This window comes from Bombus vancouverensis, chromosome 10 (genome assembly GCF_051014615.1).
Source record: "Bombus vancouverensis nearcticus chromosome 10, iyBomVanc1_principal, whole genome shotgun sequence".
Taxonomy (NCBI): Eukaryota; Metazoa; Arthropoda; class Insecta; order Hymenoptera; family Apidae; genus Bombus; species Bombus vancouverensis.
The window spans coordinates 7,264,085-7,288,260 of record NC_134920.1 but is presented as its reverse complement, the minus strand read 5'-3'; the positions used below and the strand labels follow the sequence as shown (position 1 = coordinate 7,288,260).

Here is a 24,176-nt window from a genome sequence, read left to right as displayed (position 1 = left end):
CCAACGTGTCGTATCTAAAACTCCGTTCGGACGAGTTTGCATTCTCGCACTTCCGTGATAATGAGCGCACGGTTTCGGCCGCTTCATACATTAATTCATCATTTTAATACAGATGATCGATATTTCGAGTGGAAAGTCATTGAGTACATTGAATTTTCAACGTGTTTCATGAAAAACTGCCTTTGAATCGATCAATGCACCACGCTCGTAAACGGTACGGTCGAATGGTCCACACGAATCAAACCCGTCTCTCTCCCTGCCGAGCCTCTCTTGATATTGCGAAACGAAATGTCGCTTGGATGACATCAAAGCGATTTCCAACGAAAAATTTATGAAGTTGATACGTTGGTATTTGATATTAATTAACTTCATCGAGCGTCCAGCTTGATGATCGTCACTGTACATTGGAATTCCTCGCAAGCTACGCGTGCATTACTTTGCGAGCATTATTGGAACGTGCTCATTTCGAATGACCTCAAAAAAACATGCCAATCAATGTCCATCAATGACATCTTTTATTATGTATTAACCTTTTACGAGAAACAGATCAGTTCACCATTAATTTCTCTTGGCAGCCAAATCGGTAAAATAATTAACATGGAAACTATTCAGCGCATAGGATTACGAATAAATGGATTTATGGCAGATGAACATCGGCTATCGTTTCCAAATAGTTTATCAAAATCTTGCATTAACACTAACGTAATTCCTCTAATGAATTCCACTTTCATATCTCAAGTAGAAACGATCGATAGAAATACGTTTCATGAAAAGTATCCTTACGTTTGCAACCAAAATTTTAGTCGTATTCTCCTTTTAGATTCCCCTAAAAATAACGAACAGTGACAGAATAGAAAATAGAAAGAATGTCTGTAGAAAGCGATCGAATACTTAAAGCGTTGACTGTTACTACTGGCTGACTATAAATGGCGCGTTGCTACTTAACGTGAAGCTGTTTACCGTAACGTAGTAAAGTGCCCCTTCTCTGTTGTTATAAACTACGTGAAATATGGATCGTATCGCGGCGATTGCATCAGCGTGTATAGTAAGAAAGGAGCTAACCCCATTCCGGGAATATCTATGGCCCGAAGTGGGTACGAAGATCCTTTGACGATATGTATTTCGTATACATCGCATCGTTAAGCTTAAACGAATTCCCGTGATACATGACAGATTAGGTTAATTACCTTGCATGGTTTTCTCGCAACTATAAAGAGGAAGTTGAGCGAACGACCACTTTTCAAAGCCACGCAGTTATATGAAGGCATCACATTGAACAGGAAATGTGAGTTTTCCTTTTGTTTTGTCAGGAACTATCTTAACAAATGAATGGTTGCTTGGTCGATAATAATTACGTGAATCTTGTATTCCGATCTACTGAATCCACAAATGTTAAGCGATAATTTTATGGTCGTAGTGTTTGTCTAGTATAATTATTATCGATAAAGAGGAAAATGGAAGTTCGACAAATCAGAAAATATTGTTAGGGAAATAGCACAGATCGGAATATGAAGTTAGTTTTTCAAAAGTTCTAATGGTGTGATGGTACGATTTGGTGTAAACGATTAGCTAGAAACATGGGACTGACTCGATTAAAATCATACACACTCTAGCGAATTCTTTTAACGGGAAAACTGACGAAAGTGAAACACGTTCATTACGGTGATTGTTTTCGACCATTTGAATCGATAGGACAAACTACGAGTTACCAATTAAACTTCCGTCCAATATCCTGACAACACATTTTGCCGGACCTCTGTGCGCGGTGAGATTTTTTGTTTTGAATCTATACGTTTTTTAGCTTCTAAAATTTGAGCTTCAGAGATTGTAAACGTCACGCATTATTCAGGCGCACGAAATATCAACAAATGGAAAAATCCCTCTACTTTAATGTTTGCAACCTGATTCGTTTAATCCATTCGATCCGAGTTTTTCATTCGAAATAGTCCAAAATACACGATAATGGCTGGCATCACAGAAATTTCCACCCTTCGAACGTTGAGATATTAGAAAATTCTGCCTCAGCTGAGGAAAAAAAGCTACCGCCTTGAAATGTTACAACTAGGGGACGCTTTGAGTGCAGCGTGCATGACCAGAGGGTCTTCCGAGTAACTGGATGACGGCAAAACCGCAAATCCGGGACTGGTCCCGCGTCAATTCATTCGCACCCCGTTGAAGAGGAAAAGCTGTCGTTGTAATGGTAAAAACGGATCTTTGTCAGACTGTTCCGTTTTCGTCCGTGCGGAGAATGTCGTCCATCTCGGCCACACCCCTCGAATGTCGCTCGTTTCGTTGAGAATTCGACCCGTCGGAAGTCCACGGGGATAAGAAGAAAGTCCCTCACCGTGGAGAGGCAGAGCGATTGACCCGAGAGGTTAGCGGAGTCGGGTGATTTTTTCACGGAGGATCAACTTGTCCGCCATATTAATGACCACGGTGCTCGGATTATCCGTCGAGGTTACCCAGCGGTCTTCCTCCGAGCTGAAGCCAACTTTCTTGGAAAATTGATTGCGCTTCCACGAATCTCTCTTCTCTACTCCCCCTCTCTCTTCCTCTTCTCTTTCGCTGTGTCTTTTTCTATCCACCTTTCTATAGGGAGAAAAAAAACACGGCTCGAGAAAGAAAGGAAAAAGGAAGAATGGAAGACGACGTCTAGGGAGAACGGTGACGCAGTCATCGTTGAAGATGCCGAACGGGAATTCCTTTTCCCCGACACGATCGAGGCTAATTATTTTCGCCGAGTAACTCCCTTTAATTGGTGTTTTCTTATCGACTGTCCCCGAAGCGTTCGAAACACGAATTTCCGTTGTAGTAATTCAGTTTCGCGACTCTCTTTTGGAACGTGAAATCCCTCCTACTCGATCCAGAGTGGAACTTTATTACGAATGTCTCTTTGTTTCCCTCTTTAAGCATATTCCGTAGATTTCGTTAAAGGAGATCGTTAAGACAAGACCGGAGTTTCCTTAGTAGTCCAGATCAGTGTTGTGCATCCGATGCACACGCCTCACACGCCGCACGTGATTATTAAGTAACCTTTGACTCGCAATGGGCAAAGACTAATATTCAACACTGGTCCCAATTTTAGATACTTAAATATTGAATTTCTTATCCCAGACATAGTTTTACGATAAAACGCTTTTTCTTAATTTGATTTACTTTTTATTAATAATTTATTAATATATTTATTAGTAATAAATAAAGTAATGTGTATGATACATATACATATATCGTTTTAATTAAATGAAATCAGATAACTTGAAATAGAATTAATAAGGTCTTTGTTCTCATTGAGAAATCTGTTGCTTGCCAAACTAGGTGTGATACTTCAGACTTATTTGGCAGTACGTATGTATGTAAGCAATTATTCTCGAAAATAGAAGTTTTAAAAACTGATTATCGTAATCGACTCGACGACGAACGATTAAAAAATTGTGTCAAAGTAGCAGTATCGAATATCATACTCGATATTGACGAGCTCGTTAATGGGAAACAAAGTCTAGTATCTCATTAATTAAATTTCAACATTTATTCAATTTCGTTTAATTAAAACAATATATGTACATATATCTGTTATGTATATATTAGTGTGTATATGTTATTAATAAAAACGAAATCAAATTTTTAAAAATTCTTCTATTATAAATCAATTAAGTAAGAACAAATCCATCCCATCAATTAAATTTTTCGATCAGTATTTTAAGCATTTACTATGGCGGCTCGCGTACAGTGTTAGGTTCCCAGTTTCGGTTCATTGCGAGTCAAAGGTTGCTGAGCCTGGATCTTCAGTTAATCGCTCAGATATCGGGGACTTGTGGAGGAAAAATACTGCAGAGCTACTTTGATACTGATACTGAAACTGCTACTGAAACGACGCAGCGATTACTTGAAAAGCTGTTCACGTTCAAAACGCAAACGTTGAATAACGGGTCAGAGAGGATGATTCTCTTATTGCCAGGATCTATGTTTAGTATTGAATTCTCGTCGATCGAATTAATACTCGTCGTCGTGAATCGGCTTTACATCCAGACAAATTCTCTGAAGAAATGAAAACAAAGGGATTGTAATTGAGCTTGTTCCCTGTAACGGTTTCCTAGCTGCAGATATTGAATGTAAGGATTCTTAAAGAGAAGCATTCACGGTTGAAGAAACGCAGATTTAATTGTTAAGAGAGTCTTATTGTAAATCCATCGGATTTTAAACAGATTCGACTCGTTAAAATTTGAATAACACACTAGCGATTATATTTCGCTACTCATTTGGAGTTCTTTACTGTCGTTTATTTAATTTGAAGTCAAGCTCTACAGTATTAACGTTTTTCTTGGATTTTGTTACGTTTCCAATTTTCCGCCAACTTTGATGCTAATTTATTATATCAAATGTCGATTATTACGAATATGTGACAATTTAAATATTCACGTTGGTTGCATTTTAACGTCATAAATGCAACGAAATGGTTGGTAAAGGTAAAATGACATTGATAAAACTCGAAGTGATATTTCTCTCTACATTAGCTATCGATATGACAGAGTGATTGAACGCCATGGATGACGAGAGTGGAACACATTGTGATGGAAATCCCGTGTTGCGGGTAATCACGTGAATACGTAAAGCAAAAGTAGAACAGAACTTTATTATTTGATTAAATATCTATCGAGTAGAACTTTCGTTGAATTTCTACGTCGATAACGTTCGTTCGAACAATTTCCACGAATATTTCAGAGATTTTCGTAAACGGTAATCTACTTTTGTATTTCCTTTGTTCGCAGCGTTACGCGAGGCTTCGGCCCATAACGCAAAATAACGGATCGAAATTTAAATTTCACTACTCAAATTTCTCCACTGCAATGTTATTGCGTTTCAGTGCATTATCATGAATAACGCGTCCAGAACGATTACACGTTCCAGAAATTTAAACCCAACGAAATTTGATTCTCCATCGGTATCTATTTATTTCACTGGATCTCGAGTAACGTTCATTGTATCATGATTTGTATTAAAGTTCAAAAAATATTATACTGTGAAAAATTTAACGTCAATCGTCAATTCTTTAGATTAACACTTTTTTTAATTCATCAAAAAATATAAAATAACATTAACGGAGAGTCGTTCAGTAGCGATCGTTCTAAGACATTTCGTTATTATCTAGGGCTAAAGTCGGTAGAAATTAAAATTTAGAAAGTAAATTTGTAGCTCAAATGAAACTTAATTAATTTAATGAATTTAATGCAAAGAAAATTGCAAAACTGGGGCTGGTCGTTATACTACTTAATAGATCTATATATATCTATAGCATATATAATAGAACAAAATGATTTATCTACTTAAGAAACGGAATATCAGCTCTAAGAAGTAACTCTCAATACTCGGAATATTAAAATATACTTTTAGCGTGTCAGAACAGGGAAGGCAATCTAATAAACAATATGACTCCGAAATATGTTACACAGAATTGTTATATTCTTTTATTTATTCAAACAAAAATGCTACTATTTGGTGAAAGAACTAATTTTAGTCGGTATTGTATATGCTGCTCTGTACTGCACGACTCTACTCTATATGATTCTTACTTCTTTCTTCGTCTCGCTATGCATTAAACGAAATACGACGATATGAATCAATCGCATTCTCGTTTCAGAACCTTGTGAAAAGACGTATTGTTCTTGGGGTGCGACGTGCGTTGTGTCGGAGAACGGGAAACCTTTGTGCCAGTGTCCAACAGATTGTCCTTCGACTTCTGAACCTGTCTGCGGCTCCGACAACATGACCTACACCAACTATTGCCATCTACGGAAGACCAGCTGCCTCGAGAGAAAAACTACACGGGTGAAGAATCAGGGCGCCTGTGGTGAGTACCATTCCCATATATAGCCTTTTGTTTCGATGATCTTTGAAGTTTCCAAATAAACGGATAGAATATTGGGAAAAGTTCGATCGAAAGTAAAGAAATAAGGCGTCATACGACAGTTTATATATAATAACGTCTGAACTTAAGATCAAAGTACCAGTAACGATACCTTTAGAGATACGATCAAAGACTGTGCTATATATATTTATAAATATCATCTAATTGCTATTATTGGATAGATTTTCTAGATTAAAACGAATTAATCAATTTTTCCTGTTTCTTTTGCTCCGTATCTGAAAACAATTTCTAATTGAGAACCGACCAAGTTCATAAGATAATGCTAATTAAAAGCGATTTTTCTCTGCGACATTCTCGCTGCGAGTAAACTTGTTCGTTCTGAAAGAGACATCGAAGATTGTCGAGGGAAATGCGCGCGATTCTTCCGGAGGCGATAGAAATATGGTAAAACTAGCCCTTTCGTCTCTCCTCTCTTTCGACCTGTTTCTCTCGGTTGCAAAATGGAGGCTACAACAGGGATTCACGACTTTGCAAATATTTCCTGATGCGCTCGCGTGGCTGCATTCGATTCCCTAATGGCGTTCACGGCACTTCCGTGCGAAATTTCCACCGCGAGATTTCCGCGGAGATCTGTCGATATAAAGCGGAAACTTATTCCGCGATATCCTGCAATAATGATAATGTCTCGATATCGTGGTGCTCTCTCGAGCGTCACGTCATATTAGTCGCGTTTGAATATCGTCAACGGTAAAAATAGGGACGCAGCTTCTCGATATGGTTACATCCTGGCTGCTTCGACATGTGTCACCACTAAAATGTTCGAAGAATCTAACCGAGGAGTTATATCTATCTGCCTAAAATCAGGATTGACATATGCCCATTTGTCGCGATAGTAATTCCGAAGGAACGCGTTCCATATATCTGTTATTCTCGTTATGAAATGATAGATAAGTTCGTTTTGCGATAGTCAAATAATATTTTAATGCTTTCTCCGTTTCGTTTTATATCGCAATATTTTTCCATCGCTTAAGGTGATCGGCGTGGAATTTTACTTTTTACTTCTGATCGTACGATCAGTATCGTTAGCGACAGTACAGTGGAATGTTTAGAACGAGCGTGCAGTATTCTTAGAGTTCTGGAAATTGAGGTATAAAATGGTTTTCCAAGAATCCATCGACACGTGTCGCGAATTTTCTTAACAAACGAAACGGAAGAAGCGAACTCTTTCCACATGCTTTGCGTTGGTTCTTGCTTTCTCTGATCAGATGAAACTAATCATAGAATGATGTAATCACGCTTCAGGAAAGATAATTTTAGACGAGTCACTTACAAAATGAAACTTCAGGTTCTGTTTAATTATTGAACAATTTAAATTGACAATTCGCAGAGATGTTCCAGAAATTTGATTAACGGAATGCTAACAGCGACAAATTTAAGCCGCTTCGACGTTTAAGTAACATAAAATCGATTACAATACCATTTGCGAAACGATGTTATTTACATTTAATTGTTCCAGCTCGTTTGAAGAGCTTAAACTTTGGTAAACGCCAGGCGGATTAAATACTCCAATAGCCATTTGTTTAGACTTTAAAATTCTGAACAAGTCCCGCCGTTGGGGTACCCGTTGGCGACGGCGCGCCGTGAATCGAGGCAGCAGGATCAATTTTCACGATGTACAAACGGTAAATATAAAACGCGTGTACGGCAGGAGAGATGATCGGGAAAATTTGAAGGCGACCGGAGAGATGTAGAGCGGAGTGCGAGAAAAACAGAGCGCGCACACGCCTCGAAACGTATTTTATCACTATCGGATCTCTTTTTACCTCGGCCCGTCCGGCGGGATCTTGCCACCATGAATTAACCATCAGCCGATACCCGATTTTTGCTACGGTAGAAAGCTCGCCCCGGAGGTCGTCGCGCGCTGATTCTCAAAACGATCTTTTATTCAAACGAGCCTACACGCGCTTGTATCGACACGTACCACCCTCTTTCTTTTCCTCACTTTGCCTCCGGCCTTCTTCTTTCTCTCGTGCTTTCACCAAGGTTGGGAATAGGAGCACCGTGAAAATCTTAGGGATTCTTACGAATGGAATGTATTACGTGAACTGAGAGAAGAACAGCTGATGAGCGGTGTTCATGAAAATTACTTGGATTTCTTCCAAGCTTCTGTAGTCGTTCGAATTGACGTGAAACAGCTTCGTGGAAGGAAATCGAATGATTTGGTTATTTCCAACTTACTGGTACTATCTGCGTTCATTGTTTAAAAACCGTATCGCATCGATTTCGTTGAAACTGATAGGTTTTGGTTCTGAATAGTTCGTATAGATTCATATATGTATCTATTTTACGAAAGGTAATTTCGATAGAATAGGATAGAACTTCAAGGATCAAGAAATTTCTAATATTTTAAATGCAACCTCGGTTCATCGACCGAACTTCCCTTTTATTGCTAGAATGGTTCGATGTTACAATTTAAGTTGCTCTTTTTGGAACTTAGTGATTAACTAATTTGTTCATTAAACGGATTTAACGCTTGACGTCCCAGTAATTTCATCTTAATAAGAAATAATTTGACAATTTCTACTTCCTGTGGAGAATATAGATAAATTTATTAGCAAAAGCTTTATCTAGTTTCGCGAGTCAGCTAAAAGTTCAATCGAGTTAAGCTGTATAAGTTCTTCGTTACACAACTCATTCCTTATGTGTTACGAATACTCATTGTTAGAGTTGGAATAGTACGTTTCGTTATCGTCTAGTACTTTGTAATTGCGTATGGTTACTAAATAGCCTGTAGATTGTAACAAGATAATTTCTGATAAACAGAGAGGAACTATATTGATTGGAAATAGAAGAATTCCGGAATAAAATAAAATTGATTACACCTTCATAATTTTACTTCTCGTTCCTCCTTAGATAGTTGAATTTTTCTATTACAATAATTAATATAAATTTAATATTATGCGCAACAATCTCGAACGAATAATTTTCACGGTGGCGCTCGTCACTCGTTGAAAGTCTATCGAAGTCTTTCGACAAACTTATGGCCCGCTCGTTCTTCATCTTTCTTCCTGCACTTTCAATTACCTTCAAACAAGCCAGGGATCCTGGAAAGTCTGGGAATGACACGCAAGGTCAGGACTCCTTGAGGTCTTGCGAAAATCCAAGTTTATGAAAGCACTTTACTAGACTGCGTTACGAAGAACCTCGTCGTTTTATCAAATTCTTCGTTTTATCGTAACGAGATTTATTTTCTCAAAACTTTTAAATTTTGTCGACGATCGATACGTTTCGTTAAAATTTGTTTTAAAATCGAGTGCCAGGGAAGCACGCAAACAACGATTCTATAAAACAAACTGATATTAAAAATTTGCTATTAAAAGTTTCAGTGTATGTATGAGAATTGCGATATGACTGAAATAAATATGAAACATACAAGGTACTGTTAATTTTTAACAACGCAAAACGCAAATGGTCAAACGAATTTCACTTTTCTTGTACTTTTAATTCTTTAAAATTTCTGAAAATTTAAGGGTATAATTTTGAATAACCAGGCAGCAGATACAAAGAATATTTTCTGTTACGAACTTCGAAATAACTATGTAGTAACTCTAATATCTATCTATCTTATATTCACTTGCATACATATATCATTGTTTCAAAATACAAAATTTAAGTTGCAAATGTTGATACTTTCTCAAACCGAGCCATCGATAAAGAGATAGAAAATAATAGCAGAAAGAGTTTGAACGAAAAAACGAAGGTTATTGAACCAAGAAAAAAAAAGTAGCTCTCCCTTCGTAATTCTTTCTCTGGAATCGAATTCAAACTTGGGCATTATCGTGTTAGCCGTTTTCCTTATTCTTTCCTCTTACCCAGATACTCTTAGCTTTTTTCATTCTTATCTTATCAGCTGTAGTTCCGGTTCATTGCAAGCTCATGCTGCGAGCGACTTATAAGACGGTAGAGCTTCCATGTTATTAAACAAAATTGTCGCAGCAACGAGGACCATGCAGCGGGTTTAACATGGGCCTGTATCGTCCAAGTCAGGAGCTTTTTAAATTTTTATCGTCTCGTAACCGCGAGATTCATCGTGGATACTTGGACCGATCATTTTTACATCTTACCTGTACGAGCTGAAAACGTCATCAACAAAACTACCTGATGCAACGTTTAATTAGAAATATTATAGACGATGATGCAAATGGATAAAACTTAGCATAACATTCTATCATATAATTACAAATGTATTTTCCCCGAAACGTAGACGAAGTACTTGTTCGCGTGAACCAACGTCTTTCTAACAGGTTTCCCATGTGCACGTAAATTATTATGCGAGCAAACAATGCTGTACGCGCGTAACAGCATCGTGTAAAATAGCCGAGTGTCCCTGGTGGTTTCTTCGGTCGAGTCTTCCTTCTGATGTTCTCCTTCTGCCCACTTTTCAGCAGCTCTTCCATCGTTCACGCACTCCTCGTATTACTTAAAACATCTACTCCACGTACATACATATTCGCAAGCTCGGTCGCGTTCAACACCGTAGTTTCTCATTTTTATTTTTCACCGCGTACTTTCAATTTCTACTCCTTCTCCTACATACTCTTTTTATTTCAATCTCCATAGCTGCTTATGTAAGGCTACTACGACTCGTTGTACAGGATTTCGTCCCGATAGATATTCGCATATTAATTCGTTTTTAAAGTTTGAAAACCGACACGATTAATTATTTATTCGAATATATGTCTTACGAATTACGAAGTTGAGATATCTGTCGCATTTTTCCCAACTGCTCTTACGCTTATCTGTCTCTTGTTCGATTATTGTACACTTAGAAGACGTTAAAACACCACTTAGTAACGTTTGCGTTATCTTTGGACGATCGGTGACGATTTCACACGGAATTCCAGACGAGTTCGCTGGAATAAAACGGATAAACGAAACAGTCGGATAGATAAGAGAATGAAAAAGAGGGGTACGAATGATAAGCACGGTCTTAAGCTGGAGCTTCCGTGCGCATTCTCTCCGGTCGTTGTTTCACCGAGTTTGCGAGACTTTATCTGCCTTCTTCAGACCGTGTGCCACAAATTTTTCGATTGTTCAACGTATTTTCACGATGGTATGATTCGCGGTGAGATTCGTATATCGATGGTGGAAATCGTCGAATTATCACATGGAATCGTTGGATAAATTGCCAGTTTCCATTTACTCGCAAACTTCGTGTCCAGATCGCTGCGTTTCGTACTGTTCTTCTCTTTTTGCTTCTGGTTTTGTTGCGTTATCTTTATCGTCTCTTTCGAACGTTAAACGTGACATAAATTTTCGAGAAGGGGCGAACAATGGCGAATAGTGGAATGATGGAGAGCTTTCGAAATACACTCATGCAACTCATTTCGACAGAGAGGAATACGAAGGAAAGAATCGGGAAACTGTCCACTGCAATTCAATTCGTTCGCTGATTTAGTTGACATCTCGAGATCCGACTCTTTTTTGCTTCGTGAAACGTAAATGAATTGTTTGCACTTCGCGATCTACGAAACGTTCACATTTCTCAACTTCGCGCATTTATCTTGAAACGAATAAAAATCTCATTAGGAGATCGACTGCCTTGAATGAAAATTGGGTTGCATAAGAAAATTCGATTACATGGATCGAGCGAAATTAGAAGGAAAGGTGGAAATTATAAAATTGTTACTGCTGAAAATTTCATATAGCTTTCTCGATTAGTGGGGATTATCTTTCCATATTTTTACTGGGTAATTGTGTATGTATTCGGACGAAAGCGGCGAGAAATTAAATTAATCTTATCGGCTTAAGGGAGATCCCTTCCGAACCGGATACCAACCTCGATCTCTTCGTTTCCGACTCACGTCACACCACCGGAAATGCTACCGTTCCTGTTTCTTCCGTGTCGGAGCGATCACTTACCACGAACGATTAAAACAAGCAACTAAGTTTTATTATTCCATTGGAGAGAAAGTTTATTACAAAGAAAATTTCTTTATGGAAATTACAAAGCAATTACAATCTTAATTGGAGATATTATTATTACCGAAATAATATCCAGAGATAATAAAATTTGAATAATGTTGAATGATATTCCATTATAATAAAATTTAGATAATATCGATCAACTACGACATACTGAGTACTAATAATTGAATACGTAATTAAAATTTTATCATGCATGTTCCCGCGAGCATTTCCAAATAAATTATCATTTGTATTAATATATTGCGTATAAAAACTATTCGATAATAAACATAACGATTCATTTCGTTTTCTCTCTAACTCGTTCCACTCTACCTTTTTCGGTTTATTTCGTTCAATAACCGTATAAAGGAACGATCTCCATTCACTTATACACACAATGAATTAAGCGTACGCTTTCACCTACGAACCTCTCTCTTATCATTGCGACGGTAACAAATTAAGTCAACGAGCCTTACATTTGTTACGCTAAAGATCCTTAAATGAAAAGTTCCAAGAAGAAGGAAAGTACACTTCATAAAAGGATTCCTTTTAATAGAATATTTTAACTGGGCTCCCGATTTTGAATAGCTCGTTTAATAGAACCAGATTTACATCGCGAACAAATTGGATATACGAGGATTCGCGCGATATAAATCGGACGACCGTTAAGTTAATTACCGATCGAAATTGGATCTCGATCGAATTCGCAAAGGTGTTCGAGTGGCTTCGATGCTCGCCGGTATCGTTATCCGGAGTAATTCGAGCGGCATTAATAAGTTGGACGAGATCGACGATTTTTCCGATGTTAGACGTCGTCGAGCATCGAAGTCTACGTCAAAGCCAATGGGATGTAATTAAGTTAATCGGAGACTATCTCTTCGGTACACTTCATTACATCTTCAAGCCGGGGCTCGGTCGTGCTCGGTCAACTTTTATCTAACTTACTGCGGCGATAAATCGTCGATATCACCTGTCCTTCTTATCTTAGCTATTTTCAGCGCCACGTTGACAGAATCAGACAAAGAAATTGCCCTTGAACACGAACTTTACGAATTACGCGCAATAAAAGATTCGACGTGTTAATTGATTTGTCACGAAATAAATTCGAACGAGATGAAACCGATCGTTTCCCCTGAATATGGCCCGTGGCGAACCACAAATGCGAACTTCAATAAAACGTTATACAATACAAAGTTTCAATTAAAATCTTGATTGAATATTCCTCGACGTGAATGGTGTGTAATTAAATTATTTAGCAGAAGGTTGTGAAACGTTCATGATTCCATGGTTACATGCCATTCTAGTTCGTCGATACCCCGGAATACTAACTATTCTACGATATTCATTCTGCAATGTTGCTTCGCATGCACGCAGGATCGCAATTACTCTACCTTTTATTTACCTAAGATCATACAGTCTCACTTGCCCAAATTCACCGATGCTACAGAATTTACCGCGCAACATAGATATGTTACAACGTGTATCAATCTTAGTACATTTGCTAGCGTCGATTTTGGAGATTTTCGTTACAGGTATCAGACATCCTAATGTCCCTTTCGATGGTGCAACAATATTCTATATGTATCTCATGAAAGACTCTCTATCCTCCGTATACATCTTCATTTCGTGGAATGGCGTCTCAGTGACTTCCTTTCTCCCTGTTCTCGAGTTCTTGCCGAGGGTTGACTGCTACCGACGCTTGTACCATTCTACGTCTCTTGAGAGACGTGCACGACAGCGGCAGCGTATTCGCGGCCTCGGCAAGCCCTGTGAAAATATCCACTGGAGGGTATAAATTCGATCTAAGTCCCTACGGGAATCCCCCGACCGTGATTTAGGCGAATCCGATGAAGGTTGAACGCCTAATGCGTTTCGGGAGCGTCGTTATGATACAGGACGCTCGTGTCACGTATTTTTCACGAATTCCACCATGTTCGAGCATCTTTAAAACCGGAATTCTCCTATTCAGACGGGTTACTTTATACCTCAATACTTCAATATTCTTTATACCCCAAACACAAGAATAAATAAAAGTAGAATTTACATAGTTGAAAGTAAACGAAAGTCGAAAATGTTATTTAAAAATATTATTTCTGAAACGTGGAAAATGCCATTAAGAAGAATGTAGCTCGTTATTTATATGGAATTCGACAGCATTATACTTGAATGGTCACACGATTAATGACTGGCTCGTATATCATTTATGAGAAATTGATATGCCGATACTGGTGTTATTAAATAACAATCAATATTAATTATCAGAAAATATGCACCAGTGCTTAACTCGCGTTAGCACCCAACTTTAATAACGACAACATATTATTGGCACCGAAGGTCATTTTACTATTACCAGTTAGGGTTTACAAGTATCGTGATACAAATTGTCCTTTTATATTCGCTACGTGTCGACAATTTTCCATATGTTTAAACATATCCATTATAATTGCTCGCACGTTCGTATTTCACGCTCGTGCTCAAAATTAATCGACTAAGCTTGTTTAGAACAATTGAAGCGCATATTTTCCGCTCCCAGAAATTGAAAAGGCGCATAACGAATGCGAGTTTATCACCATCGTTCTCCCGAGGATCATTTATTCTCTCGCTGAGCGAAAGTTTCACCCAGACGTTCCAACTGTTTCCGTTCTTATTGTTAGTCGAAGATGAATGACGCTAGACGATACTTAGCCTGTTTTCTAAGATATACTACAAAGAACGTGTTTTATCATGCAACTAATAGAAGTAGTAGTCGTCGATACTGGTTTGTCGCTATTTATCGTTTTTCAAGCACCACAGTCGTAAATATGTCTTTATCGCCTTTCAAGCGGCCCAAGATAAATGAAATGTCCACTGCTTCCTACTCTTCAGGTGTTTCATTACATTGGCTGGCCATGCACGATCTCTATTTTATTTGTCTGGACGTGTGCAGTCTTGTTCTCTTTGTATGGTGACCACGTACAACGTTATACTACTTGTCTGATCATAGAGAACACGTCTCTCGTCTGACTGTATACGGGTTTATTCCACTTCAGACCTCACGCTCGTCGTTCCTAATTATTTTGCACTCATCCGACAAATCTCATTGCATCTCGTCTTCTGTATATGAAAATACGTTTTCTCTGGAAGAAATTGTTTAAATAAATTCTCCGCATACGTCGTTTTCCGTTACAGACCGTTATGTTGCAATTTAAGATATAACGAGAACACCTTATAATAAAAAGTAATAAATCTAGATTAAAATTATAGATCCGTAAACCAAAAGTGTCGCATTTAAATTGCACCGCGATGCAAGTTTAAAGCTGTATATTTTCTCGATCCTACCATCAATCATCAGCCGCGGAAAGATTTTTAATTCGCGGGAGGTATCGGCGCGAGCCGTAAGCCTCGCGGATTTAGAGAGGCTGCAATTTAACGATCCTCGGCCTCGGTGGAAGGTCTCATACGCCGGGACTAATATCTCTCCGCCCCTAATTCAAGGCCGGTTCTCCATTTACCTCTCTCAATTTCGAGGTGTCTTCCATCCGTTCTCTCGCTTGCCACGCTGAGCTCTTCAATTATTACGGCCGCGAAGCCTGCGGTATTTTCAGGGTGTTTTGACGATAACTGATGGGACTGCGAGGTTCGAGCTATCGTCGTAGACGTTTATACAGGGGATTCGCGTGTATGTATGTACGCCGTGGAACATTGTTTTCCACCGCCGCTCAGCGCCACGCCGCCTTTCAGTCTCGTAGCTTTCTAACCACGTCCCCGTCACTCCTTTACAATGGTAACGCGTTGCTCCCTACGAAATTTAATTCCGCCAGCGGCATTCTTACCCGCGCGCACAACGCCATGATTTATAATGACATTGAACCGGCGCAACAACATATAGAATGCATGGTTACGCGTGTTATAAGTTCCTCCCTGATATCACGGTGAAATATTGTCCCTGATGCGACGCCACGTTGGTTCTTGTGCTACCATACTCTCCCCGCTCGATGAGCTGTTTCACTGCTTGTTTACCATATGCGTGACAGTTGTGTTGTAATCGCGCGTACTAAAGCTCCTCTATTGTCGACCCGCTCTTTAGATGATGAATTCGGGAATTTAGTGAGTCCTCGTTTCAAGCTACTTATGTTTTCGTAGATTCTGTGCTGGTAAGTACTTGGTTTCTAGTGTAGAAACGTTACGCGAAATAAGATATATTTGTTACGACAGGTACTGAACATGATAATGGCAACTGTCGAACGATCAACAGCAGCGTAATATAATAGCTAGCCATGAGAAATCGGCAATCGGTATGCGAGCTCACAAGTCATACGCCTCGTCGCAAATATCGTATCGCTTAGATTAATTACTAAGAGTTTAACGAGTTGTACGTTAATGTGAAAGGATGAACAATTTGGACGAGTTTGTAAAGTTAGATTTGAATTGTATTTATGCCACATGTTATCGTCTATAGAATTATATACTTAAATACATTTCAATTGCAATGTATTATTCTTTTTTCAATATGAACATTACTATATCGAAGTATTCATTCTTTATATTCCTTATTAAGAAATTAATAAAATAATATTTTTAAATTTATTAAAGTGGTTTCCTCTTTACTGTGTTGTACAGTCTAGAAGAACACAAATTATTTCAGAGATATTCGTATCCTTTGTTAATTTATTCAAATTGGGCGAAGTATGTAATAGAAGTCAAAGTAATAATAAATATTTTAGCTGAAAGTTAGAATTTCGTGTTATTTCGTATGCACACTCAGAAATAACAATGTTCGTCCGTATAATATGTATAGGGGCAGTACAAGCGGATAATCAAGGCAACAGTATTGTTTACCCAGGCAGTTTCTTGCCGACTCAACACCATTTTTCTTCCTCTGTCTTCGGCCTTATCTATATAGTTCCATTCATGTGCAATGGAAATAGGCTGCGCGTGCAAAATTTAATTCTCACATTCCCGTTCCACCCTACGCAGCTACGGTTGGGCTTTACCAGGATTGATAACGACATTGAATCAGTAGATTAGCGTATTCGCCAGGTACAGTTTGGTATTGTTACTGATACAATGCGTACTATTACCGTGAAATACTGTACTCCACACAGTACCGCTTCCGTTATGCGCAAATAGTTCTCATCTCTACCGTGAAACAAAAAAATAACCTAGTTAGACCTAGGCAAAATTTTACGTTATACTATATTATCGTTGGTGTAGAATAAGCCATTGTAATTATTAAACGTAATACAGAAGCACGAGAAAAAGTAAATACAGTGTCGCTGACTTTCCAGCCACGCGTAAAAAATGCCATAGTCTTCTACCACAGTCCAATTGCCATACTTTTCCATAGTCTTACGATTCGTTGCATCGTATATTCTACCATTAGCCACGCAACTAATTTTTAAAAAAATTTTATATCTATTAATTTCCATCCAAACTTCGCTTTATCGAAGCACAGCGTGGTTTTTTTCGATAATCGCTCGAATCACGTGAAAACTCTCAAATGCTGAGAAAAAATTCCCGCTCTCCGATCCAGCTTCCGTGCGTGTACGGAATATAAAATTCCTAGCTGGTTTCATTTTTACACTCGTTTACACGCGAAAAGCGGAGAAAGTAGACGCGTTTGCTATAAACAGAGGCGCGCACCTCGCGAGCAACACGGAAATGCGCGACCTTATGGCCAGACACAGGAACGAGGAGACATGTAACCAAACAGAATCGCACGCAGGGGAATTCGATAGTGCACGGTTCTTGGTTTTCAAGGCTTTCTGCACACCGAGGACGTAGTATGAGTGTCACGTGGCGGAAACACGACAAGCATGTCGTTCACGCGGCAGCGTCACACAATTTCATATCCGTACCGAAATGCACCTCCGTTTCCTTTCTTTTTCCTTCCCTCTGTTCCTCGCGAGCACGTATGCGCGCGGAGAAAGCGTCTGCCGAGATGAAAGAGATGGAAAGCAGACGTGAATGAGGAAATCTCTGATGCAACACCGAAAACATTTCTATTTAAATTCATCTTTCATTATTGGAATTTTTTTCCAAGAGCAACTGTATTATTTATGTAGAATAATCTTTTTGTTCGATACTCGGCTTGGTACTTGTTTCTCTTTCAAATAATTTTGGCGTTTGTTAGACTTGTAGTGGTTTCTAACACGGTTGTCTTACCACATACGGGCTTATTTCATTGCGTGCTGGTCCAAGTGGAATATGACTAGCTAATCGCGTACAGGATTATTTTTAAAGTATTTGTTTAGCGTACTGCGATTCTAGTGTAAAATGTATATTTGTTTCGACCGTCCGCGGAGAGACGCGATCGCGAGAATGCACGTCAACGGGAGTCGTAAATTCCCGTTACGATTAGATAATCGACGTCACGAACTGGTCGATCCTCTGATTTCTGTTACGATAATAGGGGTGGTTCAATTGAGGTTATACTGAATTAACAGGTATAAATTAATGTTTATTCCAACAACTTTGTAAAGAAGGTAATTACACTGATGCGTGTGTACAAGTTAAGTAAGTGATTGATTTAAGGATAGAAACCCGGTGATGACATGTTGACTATACTAACGAGGAAGAATAAGTGAGGTACAGTGACGATGCTGTGTCAGAGGAAAGCTAGTCGTGGGTGGGTCTAATCTACAAGAAAGAGCTGATTTGCCAAGGGCAAGGTATCATTAGGAGAGTGAGGGAAATACTTCGCTGTCAATTGGTTAATGTTCTAGGTTGGTTGGTGAGGAAGGCTGCTAACCGCCCCCGAGAGAGAGTTGCTAGTGGGAAGCATCATACGTGAGAAAACTAACTTTCCCGTAGTAACAATAAGCTTTAGAAACGATTCAGTAAAGAGATGTTTGTTCGGTCTGAAGGACCTTAGTTAGCAAATTCCTGAGATTTATGATGGGTCCTTGAGACTATTGAGGGTACGCAGTAAGGATGAGCGGACATGTGGTTCCTATCTTGCCCGCGGTGTGTGGCCTGGTCTAGGTAGAGTGTCGCCCGACGTAACAATATTGATGCAAATTCATTTAGTGTCCAGGAATATTATTACAATTCGCTTGTTTGTCAAGTCCTATATAGATATAATTGTCATTTTGTTCCTATACTGCTAATCCCTTGAACTTTTGAAATAAGATTTAAGTTTTTCAAACTGTGTCAATGTAAAAGAATATCACAAATGTTTCCCCTACCAGCAGCGTGTGCAAATATTATAATATCGTTCGAATTGTAGGTGAGAGGGCAGATATGCGCGCATGAAAAACGTGACACGATACGGCTGCAAATCCTCGACGATATTAGATGGTAGACAGACGAATAGCGGTACGTGTGTGACGTACATACATAATCAAGAAACGTATGGCCGACTTCGGAAGAATTTGGCATCGGAGCATATTGAATTTTCCAATGTATCATCTCCAAACGAATTCCCTTTTATCGAATATTACCCGTGCAGATGTTATAATTCTTGAAAAGTAGTTTTCACGTTTTAAATACGCACGCGTTACATTTCTTTGATCAAAAACGAAAAACAAACGCATCTCTATGCGATTCGCGATTAATTAAGATAAATGGGAAACGTTTATTCGATAGCTTCGCGACTGATTTCCGCGTTCTATTTAACGATAACGATGGAGTCGCGGAATATGCATGAAGCATACGTCCCCATCCTCACCCCTTCCCTCAGCTTTTCCTCTCCCACTTGTATCCCTGTATACCTACGCGTGTTTACGCGATAGAGATTGCACAAACTGGATGTAAAGTAAATAACAACATCCGCTATGATTGCATGCAGGCGATACAGCCGCTCATAGACTGGGAGTTTCACTGTCGCGCATGGATTACGAAACAAACTATACGCGCTTTATGACCCGACCGTGAGAATATTCGCGGGCCGAGCAACGTTCCCGCTTCCCCTCGTAGTTAGAAGAACTTACGTAAGTCAAACGTAGAATGGAAGCTGTTAGGACAATGTTGCCGCGATATGCATATAAGATATCTAATAGTAATGAAGACGAAATGTGTAATATGGAAGGATTATTGAATGAAAAGTACTATACCTTGCAAATCCACGATAGGAAAACTACGTGACGTATCACAATGGTTTTATTACATTTTAGAGCAATCAGAAAGATAGAGGGGGAAAGTGGTGAAATGGACGTAGGTTTTCCAGAGGTGGAATTGGGCTGAGAATAAATTACACGAGTCGGAAATTTCGACAAATTTCGTAGGAGCCGTCTTAATCCATTCCCAAGCGGAAGTTTCAATAAGAGGCATGAGTTATGTCTCGCCATAAAGACTTCTCTATTTTCATCGTAACGTACCTTTCTGTAAATCTTCCACCCTCTTTTCCCGTTGCCCTGACGTCGTCCCCCTTTACTCTATTCTGTACTGCTTTTTTCATTGCCTCATATCCGATCGAGCATACAGATATCCCCGCGGTCGTTCCATTCGCTTCTAATTATACCATTATTTCATTTTATAGAGTCATTTTTATATCTTATCTTAAGAATTTATCTTATTGTTAAGAATTTCTCTCTAGTTTCTTAGTGGTCGCAATAATACAGGCAAGATATAAGATAAGTCTAAACTAACGGCGTCGAAAGGTTTTTTTACGTCAGATACGATATTTCGAAGAAATTACGCGCGTTTAAATTCTTATTTGAGGAAAGAATATTTCTTATACATCAAGCTAATACGAGTTAAGGGAAGATTACGAGATTAAAAATGTAAGTTAGAAAAAACGGCCAGTGTAATTTCTATCGAGATTGTTTAACATCTAAAAAGTTCTATTTAATTATACACAAGTGCGATAAAATTATAAATGCCAAGATAGATTTGCGTTTTAGTAATAACATACCGTGTCTGTCTTTTTATTTATCTATCTCGTATTTCATCTTTTGTTCGGCCCGCGTTCCTTCCTCTGTTCCTTCTCCTTTGCTTTCACCTACTATCCGTTGCCAGGCGAGCTAATCCTGAAAAATAGCGCCCGGCATTTTTCACAGGATTCGAAGTAACAATCTGTAACAGAGGAAGCCATGGATACGGGCTCCTTCATTCCCTGGTAAATTTAACGCCAATGTTTCGAAGTTTATGTTTAGAATCCAAGTCGAATAACGTGTATGAAGAAAGGCAATGTATTAGAAATTTGTCTCTAAGTAACAGGGGTTCAGGGTACTACTTTTTATTCGTGTTATTACCTTTATATGTAAGTGCTTCGTTGTAGAAGTACAAATAACTGAATGCAAGATACACAAGATACCGATTTCGTCTATTTTTATTCATTGGTTTTTATAACTTATCATACACGAGTGTATGCTGTGATCGAATATCGTATACAATAATCAAATAAAAGCTTGCTAGGGATTGTGAAATAAAAGTTACCTTTCCGTGCACTCCATTTACAGTTTTACAGTTTTGAAACTCTTGTAGTTTGATTTCCGAACAGAATAATTAAAACAATCACAGCGTCCGTCATATATATCCACGATACGCAACCAGAGTACTCTAACAAATTAACGGTATATCTACTTGCATTGTACATTAATCACGATTGTTAAAAATCTTTCTTCCGAATCCTCTTTAAACTGATGGAAACAAAAAAGCATCTCGAAAATCATTCGTCACGGTATTCATCATATACCCGACGAAAACTTCAGCGCTAGAGCTATCAGATTCGTCAAAATAACGGGTTCCAAATATTTCATTTTTGCAATTACTAAAAGCTTGCACGTGCTTTTGACATTATTAATATTAAGTTTTCCTAAGAAAATTTATTTATAGTTACTTATATATATTTATCATAATACTTTAATTATAATTATCTACGTATAATTACATTTAGGAACACACGCTGAAGGTTAGTAGTTCTAGGTTAATATTTACACAGGATGAAAGCAAACAGAAAACACGAGAAATTCGTGCCAGTACAGCAGATTAACTTTTCTGGTCGACTTCTTATCTATCTCGTTTCAATGTATTCAATCTAGCTTCCAAAATCGACCCGGTCTATTTTGATCTCGCGACTCACGCTGTCGCAAAACTGTGTCGTAGACATTTCTTCGTCGATAATTCTTTCTCCCTGCTTAATTTAATTACAGTCATACATATACACGCGTAGATATTGTAAAGTATCCTGGCCATCGTTCCAACATCCTTGAGAGATTCACAATCCCAATTATGAAGTTACGCCCAGCCAGGGAAACTTATCGTTTCCTTCTGGGCCGGTTGAAAAGCAAGCTCCGTTGACCTGTCGATAAGCTGGAAGTCAGGCGGGAGAGTGGAAGAGGATGGCAGGAAGTAACAGCGGCGAAAGAACTCGAGCACAGTCTCGGTCGAAGAAGGTAAGGTGTAGTAACGAGGTGAAGGTTCGCAAGTATTGCCGATGGCAGGTATTAAAGCATTTGTCAGCTTGCTGAATATTAGCGACCGCCGAAGCTGCTACACCTATTAGCGTGCGCCTCTATGCATGGCTCGGTGCCAACTAGTTACGAACCGGAGGTGAAGTCCGAACGCGTATTCCAGCCCAGAAACCGGGCTATGCATACTTAGTGTCCTGCTTGCATTCGTCGCGGCTGTTCTCCACCACCATAGGAAAACGGATAGGGAGATACGGAAACTGTCGGGAGAAAAACGATGAAATGGAGAAAAGAAAAGAAAATCTCGTTGAATCTATCCGTAGAAAAATATCCTTTTATGGAATTATATTGTTCTAGTCTATTTTCATATTTTTATTGTATTTGTTGAAAATATGAAGGAAACCCATTCCGATCCTCAAGCATAATTGTATCGATTTTCATTTGTTTTTCTTCTTTTTTCTTTTTTTGAGATTTGATTGGGAAAATGTTCGAAACTTTCTATTATCAAACTCGTGCTCCTGCAAATAGCACTATCTTTTAGAAATATATAAAGTAAATTAAAATTCAAACTGTTCTCGTTCGATCATCACTGTGTCGCATCGTTTTAATTGACAAAGCTAGAAAACTCGTGGCGCTAGTTACTGATATCTCGCTATACAGTCGTAATCAAACTTTGCTATCGTCTGATTTTCTCGTTATGATGGACAAGATTTGAGCGTGTTTTACGAGCACGTGAAGAATATGGAATAAGAGACGAATTGAAAACACGACTGAGTAATTGACGTGGTTGACGAATCACGATGGGCATGCAACTCTATTCGCGAAAACAGGACGGTTCCGTGCATTCCAAACAAACTTGTACAGACCAGCACAATTTCCGGGTCGCGTGAAATTGCAACCTCTATAGCGAATGGCTCTCCTCCATGTCTCCTTCTTTTCCTTTATATCTCCGAGCCTCTATATATCCACGTATTTCCCCGTGACCCTGTAAAGCCTGCCGCGTTTTACTTTTTTCCTGCGTTTACACAAACTCGATACGGGGGACTCGCGCAAATTTCCTTTGTCCCCGAGCGCTTTCTACGATCTCGGTCGTTTTATTGAAATTTCGCGCGCGTTTCGGATTTCGAGGGTGAAAACACAACGACCCGAGATTGAAATCGATCGTCCTCGGTGGACACTTCTCGGGATTTCTACGGAAAATTGCGCGAAACGCCATACGCCGTCGTTTCGACGCTCATAAACGAACGAACGAACGAACGCAAAAGGACAACGTGACGTTAAAAAGTCCCGTGTTTCAATATTTACCAGAAGCCGAGAAAGAAATTAAATAAACATCTATTCCCGATACAAATGGGATATTTCTATCGATGTTAGTTGGCTAACAATTATTTCGAAAGAAGATGTTTTATCAATATTGAACAAATTTCTGTTCTACGTGTCCGACACAATACCGTGCTTATACTACTTCTGTCACTGTGTAGAATGTACTTCTACGTGTCAAAGCACGTGTCACGCTATACATACGTACGTGTATACTACTGGTCTGACCGCATATTGCACCAATAGTAGTACTACTTCTACGATGACATACGAACTTTGTCCATTTGTCTGGCTGACCTGTGGTTGATTCTACTTATCTGGACGTGCAGCAGCCATTCATTTGTTTCACAATATAGGTCTTATTCTACTTGCCAGACTATTCTTGTCGTATGCGCCGAGGTAAATTGCACAAAAGAACTGCCATTTCAGAACTGTTATTTGTCACGGAGAAATTGTAAATTTATAGTTACTAAAACGTAAATAACGATGTTACGCAAATTGGCATGTACGAACTAATTCATAATTCTTTGTCAAGTTTCGAATCTTTCCAAGTATTAGAAACAAAAAAACAGTGCACGAAGTTGTTCTCTTTTCTCTCGTTGAATTAATAATTCGCTAGAATTCGATATGTTTGACTGCATACGTAGGTATCGTACTACTTTCCAATCCATTTGTTAAGGAAAGATGAATTATTT

General features: G+C 38.8%; 1 protein-coding gene across 3 annotated transcripts in view; it reads left to right on the top strand.

Moving 5' to 3' along the window:
* Positions 1-24,176, top strand: part of LOC117156970 (agrin) — a 325,884-nt gene that overhangs the window by 201,360 nt on the left and 100,348 nt on the right. For all 3 annotated transcript variants that reach the window (XM_033334550.2, XM_033334549.2, XM_033334545.2), the window contains exon 5: positions 5,636-5,845. In XM_033334550.2, coding sequence (XP_033190441.1) covers positions 5,636-5,845 — 210 coding nt within the window. The remainder of the gene's footprint in view (positions 1-5,635; positions 5,846-24,176) is intronic.